A 12,172-nucleotide genomic window follows, 5' to 3' on the forward strand; every position below is an offset into this window, starting at 1 on the left:
CAGAATGGAAGCAGGGTTTGGCAGTTCCTCCATAACTTGAACATGGAATTGCCATATGGCCCTGTAATTCCGCTTCTAGGTACATACGCAAAAGAACTGAAAACATGTTCAAACAAAAACTTGTACTCAGGGACTTCCCTGGTGGCCCAGTGGTTAAGAATCTGCCTGCCAATGCAGGAGACACCGGTTCGATCCCTGGTCTGGGAAGATCCCACATGCTGCGGAGCAACTAAGCCCGTGTGCCACAACTACTGAGCCTGTGCTCTAGAGCCCATGAGCCACAACTACTGAGCCCACATGCCACAACTACTGAAGCCCGTGCACCTAGAGCCCATGCTCCACAACAAAAGCCACTGCAATGAGAAGCCCGTGCACTGCAACGAAGAGTAGCCCCTGCTCATTGCAACTAGAGAAAGCCTGCGTGCAGCAATGAAGACCCAATGCAGCCATAAATAAATAAATAAATTTTAAAAAAACCAAAAAACAAAACAAAGCAACAACTTGTACTCAAATGTTCCTAGCAGCATTATTCACAATAGCCAAAAGGTAGAAGCAACCCAAATGTCTACCAAAAGATGAATATACAAAGTGTGATATTTCCACATATCAGCCATAAAAGGAAGTGAAGTACTAACACATGCTACCACATGGATGAATCTTGAAAACGTTATGCTAAGTGAAAGAAGCCATACAGAAAAGGCCACATATTGTATAATTCCATTTATATGAAAAGTCCAGAGTAGGTAAATCCATAGAGACAGAAAGCAGATTTGTGCCTGGGGACAGGAAGAATGGATTTTGACTGCTTGATGGGTATGAGGTTTCCACTGGGGTGATGAAAAAAGTTCTGAAAATAGATGGTGGTGAAGGTTGCACAACATTGTGAAAGCATCTAATGCCACTGAATTGTAAACCTTAAAATGGTACATTTTATGTTATTAGTATTTAATCATCATAATAAAAGAATTACCCAAGGATTTATTTAAAATGCAGATTCTTGGGGGCTCTTCTTTCTTTTTTTAAAAAATTAATTTTTATTGGATTAGAGTTGCTGGGGGCTTTTCTTTAGAAATCATGATTCTGCAGGTCTGGGGAATCCTAGGGACCTGCCACTGGGAAAAAAAAAAAAAAAAAAGAGTGGAAGCAGGAAGACCAGACAGGAAGAGGGGGACTTGGGCTAGGACGGTGACAGTGGCGGTTAGATTTAGAAAGGTATGGGACATATCCTGGAGGGGGTGTCAGCAAAACATGCTCATGGTTGGAATGTAAGGTAAAAGAAGGATCAAAGATGGTTCGCAGGTTTTTGACTTGAGTATCTGGTTAGAGAATGGTGCCCTTTATAGAGCAGGGAGATTCTACAGGAGCAATACATTTGGGAAAATTAAGAGTTTTGTGCCTGCTTAAGTAAAGTTATACCTTTTCTTGGAGAAGGTGCCAATGCAGAGGTTGCTAGATGCCTATTGTAGCCTGTCCATTCCCTCTTTCTTTAAAAATAAAAACCTGATTTTATTTGGAGTGGCAAAGTGCCCAGCTAAAAGTCAACATTTCTTTGGTTCCTTTGCAGTGAAGGATGGCCAATGAGCTGTAAACAGGTCTTTAAATCTTTTTAATGGGCAATGATTTAGCTGCGAGGGACAACCCTCTTTTCCCTTCCTCGTCTTCTACCCAATTACAACATGAGCTCCATAGCCATAATGTGAACATGGACAACCTTGACCCTGAGGTTTGAAGTTATATACAAAGAATCAGAGAAGGAGCCTGAATCCCAAATAACTTTGTGGAGCCGCCATGCCGGTTCTAGACTTTTACAACAGAGAATAAACCCTAACATTGTTTAATCCACAGTAACTTGATCTCTGTTACTAGTAGCTGAATGCAATTCCTATCTGATACTGTGCCAATTCTAGAAAAATATATTTCCCTATAATTTCCAAAGTTTCCATCTTAATTCCCATCCTCCTCCAAGCAGTATACGGAAGAAGTCTCCTAGAAATAGTTTATTCACAGTATGTCAATGAAGTGCATTAAAAAATATTTTTCTGAACATGCTTTTGGCCTAGTTTTCCCTAACCAACATGTGTTAGCAATATAAAGCAAGCATTTGTATTTTTAATGTGTCATTTTTGTGCAATCTCCTAAATTTTGATGTTTGAAGCATCATGCCTTCGACATTAGCTAAGGGCGATAAATTGAGGAGGTTGTTGCAGCTCTCTGGGTGCCAAGATTTATACTCGTTTCTGTCCCACAGCTGAGAACATAAATCCTTCAGTGCAGATGGAAACATTGTAGAGTTCTCTAGACATATTCCTTACCCCCGTAATGGAGAGTCTGGTAGAGATTGGACATTGAGTTATAATTTTTTTTGAAGCTCTAAAAATGGCCATTTAAAAAATCACAAGCAATACATGTTGATACTTTTATGGAGAACACCCAAGAAACTGTTAATAATGGTTACTTCTGAGCAGTGGGAATAGAGGTCTGGGGAGGGAAGGGGAGATTTTACTTTCTAGATTTCCCCTTAAAAAAAAAATTTTTTTTTTTATAAAATAGGTTAACAACAAGGTCCTACAGTATAGCACAGGGAACTATCTTCAGTATCTTGTCATAAACTGTAAGGGAAAAGAATATGAAAAAAGGGAGTTCTCTGATGGCCTAGTGGTTAGGATTCCGGGCTTTCACAGCCATGGCCCAGGTTCAGTCCCTGGTCAGGTAACTGAGATCCCACAAGCTGTGCGGTGCAGTCCATAAATAAATTAATTAATTAAAAAAAGAATATGAAAAAGAATATATACATGGGGCTTCCCTGGTGGTGCAGTGGTTAAGAATCCGCCTGCCGATGCAGGGAACACGGGTTCGAGCCCTGGTCCGGGAAGATCCCACATGCCGCGGAGCAACTGAGCCCGTGCGCCACAACTACTGAGCCTGCGCTCTAGAGCCCGCGAGCCACAACTACTGAGCCCGCGTGCCTAGAGCCCGTGCTCTGCAACAAGAGAAGCCACCACAGTGAAGAAACCCACGCACAGCAACGAAGAGTGGCCCCCGCTCACTGCAACTAGAGAAAGGCCGCACGCAGCGACAAAGACCCAATGCAGCCAAAAATAAATAAATTAAAATAAATTAATTTAAAAAAAAAAGAATATATACATGTATAACTGAATCACTTTGCTGTACACCAGAAACTAACACAACATTGTAAATCACCTATAGTTTAAAAAATTTTTTTTAACATATAGGTTTCATAATGAGTGGTTAAGAGAGACAGTTCCAGAGCCCACACTGTGAGGGTTCAAATCCCATTTCACCACCTACTGACTCAGCGTCCCTGGGAAAGTTGACTTATTTGTCAAACACATATATAGCAATTAATATGTGCCGGGCACTGTCCTGAGAATTTTAAAATTTAAAAGACTCATTTAAGTCTCAGAATAACCCCGTGGGATAGGAACAATTATTAACCCCATTTCATGGATGGGGAAACCAAGGGCATGAACACATCCAAAGATACATAGCTAGTAAAAACGGTTGCGGAAGGATTCCTCACAGACAATCTGGCACCAGAGCCTTTGTTTGTCAGGATGGTGCTGTGCTGCCATGCTGAAGTGCTGAATCCGTCTGTGCCTCGTTTCTCTTAAAAATGAGAATAATAATAGTAACAGCAATGACATCAGCAACAATAATAATACCTACCTCATGGGATTGTTATAAAGAGTAAATTAACTAGTTAATGTAAAGAGGTGAGAATGGTGCCTGAGACGTGGTAAGCACTGAATAAATGGTAGACATCATCATTATGACTTTGATAAAGTTAAAAAGCCAAGTACAGGGGGCTTCCCAGGTGGCGCAGTGGTTGAGAGTCTGCCTGCCAATGCAGGGGACACGGGTTCGAGCCCTGGTCTGGGAAGATCCCACATGCCGCGGAGCAGCTAAGCCCGTGAGCCACAATTACTGAGCCTGCGCGTCTGGAGCTTGTGCTCCGCAGCAGGAGAGGCCGCAATAGTGAGAGGCCCGCGCACCGCGATGAAGATGAAGAGTGGCCCCCACTTGCCGTAACTGGAGAAAGCCGTCGCACAGAAACGAAGACCCAACACAGCCATAAAAATAAATAAATTAATTAATTTAAAAAAAAAAAAAAAAAAAAAAAAAAAAAAAAGCCAAGTACAAGCAGTTTTCGCCATTTAGGGTAGAGACTTGAGTTTGGGCTTGGGGTAGACAGTTCCTTTTTTCTGGGGAGGACTATCTAGGTGAGCTCTTTGAATTTCGGCAGGTACGAGGCAAGCACAAATCCAGCGTTTGTAGGGCACACTCTTGCTCCCTTTCCGAGGCTGGGAGGGTAGGAGTTCCTGGCCTGGTGCGAAGGGTAAGCCAGCTCCTGGCGGGTGACTTTTGAGTCTTAGTTTGGGCATGTGCCTCTCAGAGAAGCTGAGTTGGGTGGTGTGTCTCATGATTTGAAGGGTCCGAAGAGGCCATGTTGGGGCCCCAGCAGAGGGTGACACAGTATCCTGAAGGTAACAGTCTGCAGAGACCTCAGCGTGGTAACTAGGATGGGAGACGGGATACGAAAGCCCAGTATGCACCAAGTTCAAGGTAGAAACTGGTGGTCTCCTCCCCCACCCACCCAATCCCAGTTTAAAGAGGCATATTCCTTAAATCCTTTGGCCATTTCTTCTCTGATTTACCTCCATATTTATAAATCTATGTCTGTGCTGCTGTTTCTTATCTTTTCAATTCCAGACATTACTGCTACGATCTCTTTCTACCCCCAGAACAGCTCTGACACCACACATGGGCTCCCCCGACTGCCCTCCCTACACAACAACCAATTCCCTGATACCAGCTAGTTGTCCTACAATTCAATCAACTCTGACACCCTCTACCTGGAGTTAGCGTCAGGTCCCACAAATTAAGGACTCAGTCCTACAAGACTGTCCCCTCTTCAGATACCAGTCAGAAGTGTCAGGCCTCCTATACTTCTGACCAACCGGCTGTAAGTCAGGGGTTCCCACAACCCCCTCCTTGCGTTCTATAATCTTCTAGAATGGCTCACAGAACTAAGGAAAAGTTTACTTAACTAGTTTCAGTTTACTGTGAAGGATACAACTCAGGAACACACAAATGGAAGAGATGCACAGGGCAAGGCACGGGGCCAGGAAGGCAAAGGGCAGCAAAGCTCCAGGCACGTCACCCTCCCAGCACCTCGATGTGTTCACCAACCCAGAGTTGTTCTCCAAACCCCAATGCTTAGGGTTTTTATGGAGGTTCCATTATGTAGGCATGATTGATTAAATCACTGGCCATTGGTGATCAATTCAATGCCCTCTCCTTTCCCTAGAGGTCAGGGGAAATTCCAACCCTTTAATCCCATGGTTGGTTCCTCCAGCAACCAGCCCCCATCTGGAAGCCATTTAGGGGCCCACTGAGTCATCTTATTTGCATAAACTCAAGTCTGGTTAAAGGAGTTAATTATGAATAACAGGAGATTCTTCCTTTATCCCATCACTCAGGAAATTCCAAGGGTTTTAAGAGCTCTGTGCCGGGAATGGGGGACCATGACTAACTGTATATTTCTTATTATGTTACCATATTGCAACATTACTTCCTGACTTCCTAATATCAAGGATTTAACTCTTTTACACACTCCCCACCCATTTCCATTCCCATCTTTAACCTCATCGTAGCACAAGGTTGGGTCACATCAATATTTAAGGCTTAACACTATTATGACGATATAAATGCCATATTAGCTGAACCATGTCGTATACTACGCTTCCCTTTCCTTCTTGTGTAAGTTTTTGTTTTCCCTGGAATGAATAATTCCTTTATTTTGCTTTATTAGTTTTCAACATGCTCATTACCAGTTCTGCCTACACCGACAGCTTCTCAGGAATATCTTCACCTTCAAGCACAGCAGGTAATTTATCACCCATCCTCCTGTCTCCCAAGACCTCTGCAGTTGACCGTATTTTCCAAAACTGGCCACGGCAATATTTCCTCTCCCACATGCTCTTCCAGAATCTTGTCACTCCACATCGAAGACAGAGTCTATCTGCCTTCCCTTGAACCTGGGCGGGACTCTGTGATTGCTTTGACAAAGAGATTGTGGTGGAAGGGACAGTGTGTGATTTTTGAGACCAGGACATAAAAAGACAGCTTGTTTTCTGCCTGGCTGTCTCTCTTAAGTCTCTTACTCTTAGAACCCAGTCACTGCTGACAGAAAGCCCAAAGTAGCCCAGAAGTACAGAGCACATAGTGAGGACTGAGGCCCAAATATCATCACCCTCTTCCTTTGTCTTCATTTCCTGCCCATCTTTACAAGATCATCGATAGCTGGGGGAGCCTGCTAAAAACACCTAACCAGGAATTGCTCCTGCTGTTGTATTTCCAGCAGGGGGCAGACCACACCACCTGTACAGTTCCTGGACCAGGTCACCTCACACCACGTGTCCTTTGGCCACCTCTCACCTCAGTCCTCACCTGTCGAATCCCCAATCTGCCATCAACAACCCCCAGCTGGTTTTCTTTCCTCTTCTGTTGCCAGGTGCTACCGGTCCCTTCTTCCAACATCATTAAGCTAGTATTAGTTAACATGTAGCTATTTTCTTTTCTTCATTTAAAATTTCAAATGCATGAACGCTCCTTGTAAAAATTAAAATAATTGAGAAGCATATAAAGTAAAAAGGTGAGAGTCCTTCCTTCACTGGACTCATCCTGGTCCCCAAAGTTAACCACGGTGAGTAGTTTTGTGTTCCTCCTTCCAGAACTATTTTTCAGAATGTAATTTAGACTCATGGAGTTTTAGGACAGATGTGCGCAATTTATAGAAAATAGTGGATGAAGGTGAGGCAGGAGGTAGATGGGCTCCAGGTTAGACATTTATAGCCAGCCTCCTGTTTACACTTCCAGATAGAAATAACAATAGGAACAGGGTAAATAGCTGGACTTTGCCTCCAGTGGACACTTTAAGATAACAGTAATGGCAGGGGCAGAGAGGAGCTGAGCCCTGCCCGGATAAGAGACAGAGAGACCACATATCCCATTCTTGAGGTCAAGGAGACCTTCCCGACTACACATGCGCAGAAAGGCTCCTTGGGGGTCAAAAAGGGAGGGGGTGTCACCCCACAGTAGGTGATGTCAACCTACCCATAGGCCTCTTCCCTAGAATCCATCTTGGCTAAGAGATGCGCACACACACAGGGGAGGACCCTGAGTTAAACCAAACACGGACTCAGAGCCAGGCAAAGCAAGATGATCGGCCAGAGGAAATCCAGAAGAAATGCCCCATAAAAGTGATTCAAACTACCACGAGGGCACGACTCTCTCCTGAACCCGCCTGTGTGCGTCTATTCACACACACTCTTTTTCCTCCTAATAAGTACTTTACTGGTTTCACTACTTTCCGTCTCTTTGTGGAAATCCATTTCTACAAAGCCGACGGGCCAGGGCCTTGTCACTGGTCACTGGCCCTGGTGGTTTAGTGGCTAGGATTCAGGGTTCTCACTGCCGTGGCCTGACTTCAATCTCTGGCCGGGGAACCAAAATCCAGCTTAAAGCCGCCGCAGGCCAAGGCCACCGGAGATCAAAGGGAATCACAGCCCTGGGAACTGGGCTGATTCCACCTGTCTTCTATGACTTGCAGCATTTGAACCTGACTCCACGTTGTAAAACCTGGCTCCTCCTGGGCTTCCTGGCCACCACACATTGGCTGTTCTTTCTCATTTCCTTTGAGGTCTTCTCTCATCTGCCCTCCCCTAAAGTCTGGTGTTCTTCTGGGCTCTGTTCTCCTCTCTTTAGGTTGATGGGGCACAGAACATATACTCTCTTCTTCAGACCTGCAAACACACACCCACTGTTGAAGTATGTGCTGAGGTAAAGTATGTGCTGAGCGGGGACCAAGTGTGGCTGGAAGTCCAACTTAGGATGTACAAGCGGGTTCTAGCCTTGTTCCAAGTGGGGTCCATATCCACACAGAAGATTGCTACTATTATTGCTACTGCTGCTGTTACTGAACCAAACTTGGGTCCGCTCGCCCACTGGCAGTAAAGTCAATCTACTGACACCCAGTTGTGTGGAGGAAAGTTCAGTGTTTATTGCAGGGTGCCATACAAGGAGTCTGAGACAGCCAGTGCTCAGAAAGCCCAAACTCCCCGATGGGTTTCAGCAAGGCATTTTTGAAGGCCAGGTGAGGGAGGGGCATCTCAGGGTATGTAATCAGCTCTTACACAATTCTCTGATTGGTTGATGGTGAGGTAACAGGGCGGTGTCACAGGGGTTAACATTATCAATCCTTAGGTGCCAGTAGGTCTGGGGGCTAGGTGCACATGGTCATCAAGTAGTTAATTTCTTCCATTTGGCGGGGGTTTTAGCATCTGTAAAATAGCTCAGGGAGTGTGCATCAGATACTTTTATCTAGGTACTTCAGAGAGGAACTAAAGCAAAGGGTATGGGGGAGGGGTCTGTCTCGGGAAGACCCTATAGGGTCCTGCTCGATTACTCTGCTGCTACTACTACTGGCATTCTGGTTGGCTGAAGAGGAGCTCAGACCTTATGGTAGAAATAAACTCCTTCCACTCCCATCACCACCATGACCAATATCCCTTTGCATCCATTGATGGTCATGGGAGCTATTATTGTATAACCTACTGTATAACTGGCTTAGGAAGGAGGTATTAGGATCCTGGATCTGAGTCCGTGAGGCAAGGCAGGAACAATGGGAGTGAGGAAAGGATGACATGGCATCTGTATCTGCTGGACTCCGTGGAATAAGTTTGAACCTCTGTCATTAGAATTGTAAAGAACATGTGCTATAGAATTGTTTTTCAAAAATCTTTTTTTAGGGGGTGGGTGGGGTATATAACACACATATAGAAAAATTCATAAAATGTAAGTGGACAGCATGAGGAATTGCTATATAACAAACACCCATATAAGTGACCACCACCCAGATCAAGAACTAGAACGACCAGCCCCCAAGAGCCTGCACATACTTCTTTACTTTTGAAACCTTTTCCTCCCCACCCCCAAAAGGAAACAATGTTCCTGAGTTTCTGGTAATCAGCCCCTTGCTTTTCTTCATTATTTTATCACCTTAGAATGCATCCCTGAATCATGCCATTTGATTTTGATTGGTTTTGAACTTTATGTAGATTTATTGAAAATACTTTTTTGTGAGTGTTTTCTTTCACTTAACTTCATATTTGTGAAATGCATGCAAGCTATTGTATGGAGCGTTTGCGCATTCTCAATGTTCCTTGGCATTCCATCCATCGTGTGAATTAACAACACTTTTTTTTTGTTAAGCTCATTTTGCTGTTGAGGGACAATCAGGTTGTTTCCAATGTCTGGCTTTTACAAAGATGCTGTCTGCAGAACTTTTTTCTGAGAGCCTTTGCTACTGTTGGGGAAACAAGCAGTTGCAATGATGCAACGATGGGAAGGGGCCAGTTCTGTGCAGAATCTACCCTGTGTGGAGCTCCGAGACCTCTTTGCTTTGTGAGCATTGGGAGGTGGCACCTCAGTGCCAGCACATTCTCACAAGGGACACTGTCAGCTAGTCGTTCCTTTATGTGGCTTCCTGCATCTCAGTCTGAAACAGAGAGAGAAAGAACTTGGCAACTTTTGTGTTTTCAGACTGCAGTGGGAAACTGGTGTGTGAGTGTAGGTGAGGTTGCTCCTTGGACACAGGAATGGGGTGCAGGCAGGAGGCTCAGAGGTATTGTAATTTGGATATAAGTGTAAATGTTCCATATGTGAATCCACTGTAGCCAAGATTTTCCCCAGACCTGTTGACTAGTGGGGAAGCGGCTCTTGTCAGACCACCTGGGTGGGTGGCTGTGTTACCCATTGGGTCTGGGGTAGGTGATGGCAGGATTTTGTGGGTGGCATTGGAGTAGAAGGGCCTGCCCCTTCCCTCTGACTGACCCTGCAGCAGATGTAACTCATCAAGATGGCACTGGAATGAAATACTCATATCTGTGCAGATCAGAAATGACTGGTGGTGATCTTCAGGGTCTAGAAGAGCCGCCCTGTGCCAGAGAACCAGGTCTGGTCCTGGTTCTGATCCATTGGCTAAATAAAGCAGACTTTCTTTCCTTGCCCCCTCTGTTTCAGTGAAGATCACCTCCAAGAAGCTCTCAGTATCCTGGCTTCAAAGATCAAATGATGTGATGAATACTGATTGAATACTTATTATGTGTCAGGCACTGGTTGAAGCACTTTTTATGTATATGTATTTAAGGCTCAAACATCACTCTGGGTGAGAAAATGTGTATCAGTCAGCTTCTGCTGTGTAACAAAACTTCCCCCAAAGGTAGTGTCTTAAAATAAGAAACACTTATTATTTCTCACAGTTCTATGGGTTTGCTGGGAGTTTATTTTGACTTGGGCTGGCTTGGCTGGAGCTGGATAGTCTAGGATGGCCTCACTCACATATCTGGCAGTTGGCTTGACATTAGCTGGGGTGACAGCCACATGCCTCTCATCAACCAGCCCATGCTTGTTCACATGGTGGTGGAAAGGTTCTCAACAGCAAGAGAGAGTAAGCCCTAGTGTGCAAGCACAACTCCAGCTTCTTCTTGCATCACATTTGCTGGTGTTGCATTTGTCAAAGCAAGGCACATGGCTAAAATTAGATTATGGAAGTGACCTACTCAAGGTATGGTAAACAATCCACTACAGACTCTTATTACCCCCATTTTACTGATGAGGAGACTGATGCTCAGAGAAGTTAAGGAACTAGCTCCAGGTCACACAGCCGCTATTGGGCAGAGCTCAGCCTCAAATCCAGGTCTATCTGGTGGCTAAGTCTGTGCCTTAAGCCCTATTTATATTGCCTCCTTCCTCAGACCTGAGCCCTTGTGTCCCAGTGCACCAGCTCTGGAGAGGAGAGATGAACTCACTTAACCAGCCTCCCCCAAGGGGCCACTCAATTGTAGAGCCTGGCAGTTGCCTATATCACCAGCCAGGCTTAGTAGCCTCTGCAGCTGTGAAGAAAAAAAAAATCCTCATGAATCTGACTAATAGTTCAGCTATTGCACTGGATTCTGTGCACTTGGATTAGTCTTGGGAGGTCACATTCCATAGAATGTAGGAAATGGATGGAAAGAATAAAAGATGGCAGCAGAAATGAGCCATTATGCTGCACATAAATGTATTAAATGCTCTATGGGCAACCATTAAACACCCACTGTGTCTGAGCTAGATCCTGATTGCTCAGGAGAAGTGCAGGCAGGGGAACAGTTATTCTCTGAAGCACTGTTTTCAATAATGTGTGTTAAGGTAACGTGTTGACATGATGCTGTTAAAGAGTCTCCAAATGAAGTCACTTATGCTAAGCCCCGTATCACCAAACCAAGACTTAATTACAGGTTCAGGTCTCCCAGAAATGGAATCTTAAACCAGTCAATCAGAAATTGCCTGGTCAGAATGTAAAATAGTTGGCTGGTGGGAAGCAGCAGCATAGCACAGGGAGATCAGCTCGGTGCTTTGCGATGACTTAGAAGGGTGGGATAGGGAGGATGGGAGAGAGGCTCAAGAGGGAGGGGATATGGGGACATGTGTGTGCATCTGGCTGATTCGCTTTGTTGTGCAACAGAAACTAACACAGTATTGTGAAGCAATTATACTCCGATAAAGATCTATTAAAAAAAAAAAAAAAGAAATTGCCTGGCCAGCGTTAGTTAGGTAACCTGCCTGATAGATCCCTGCCATCCCCTGTAAGGAAATGACCTTGCAATAACCAATCCACTTTTTGCCTAGTACAACTTCCTTGTTCCTGCTCCCTTCTGTTCACAAAATCTCATGCCTTGTATAGCTCTTCCGAGCTCCTCTCTGTCTGCTAGATTGGATACTGCTTGATTCATGATTTATTGGGTTGAATTTTGTTTTTTAACAATGGATATCAAGACTAAGATGAAAGACTCTTAGGCTTGGAAACTACAGGATAGTAAGACCTTGAGATTCAAGAGAGGTGGGAAAAGCAGGGCATCTTTTCATAATACTGCTAGTGCAGACAGCCTCTTATTAGGTTGTTAGAACCTGTACCAACTTCTAACCAGATCTGAGACCACCATCTCCTTTTAAATTTAAGGTCTACTCCAAAAGGACATTTTTTGATGACTCTGGGAAAATGGGGTGAGTATGCAAATTCGGGGTAAGGATTGAGGGAATAAAATCTCCA

The 12,172-nt window shown here is 44.5% G+C and overlaps 1 protein-coding gene and 1 long non-coding RNA gene across 8 annotated transcripts in view; one reads left to right on the plus strand and one right to left on the minus strand.

Annotated features, from left to right (window-relative positions):
• CHP2 (calcineurin like EF-hand protein 2) overlaps nt 1-12,172 on the plus strand; it is a 48,549-nt gene that overhangs the window by 15,712 nt on the left and 20,665 nt on the right. For 2 of the 7 annotated variants that reach the window (XM_082431133.1, XM_082431134.1), the window contains exon 7: nt 5,834-5,908. In XM_082431133.1, the coding sequence (XP_082287259.1) occupies nt 5,834-5,908 (75 nt within the window). Of the gene's footprint in view, nt 1-5,833; nt 12,127-12,172 lie in introns of those variants that run through there. The other 5 variants (XR_014254994.1, XR_014254995.1, XR_014254996.1 and 2 more) reach the window with 5 other exon arrangements.
• Nucleotides 1-12,172, minus strand: part of LOC309645684 — a 594,963-nt gene that overhangs the window by 10,465 nt on the left and 572,326 nt on the right. The window lies entirely within an intron of this gene.

The sequence above is a fragment of the Balaenoptera physalus genome (genome assembly GCF_965194825.1).
Source record: "Balaenoptera physalus genome assembly, chromosome: 16".
NCBI classification, from domain to species: domain Eukaryota; kingdom Metazoa; phylum Chordata; class Mammalia; order Artiodactyla; family Balaenopteridae; genus Balaenoptera; species Balaenoptera physalus.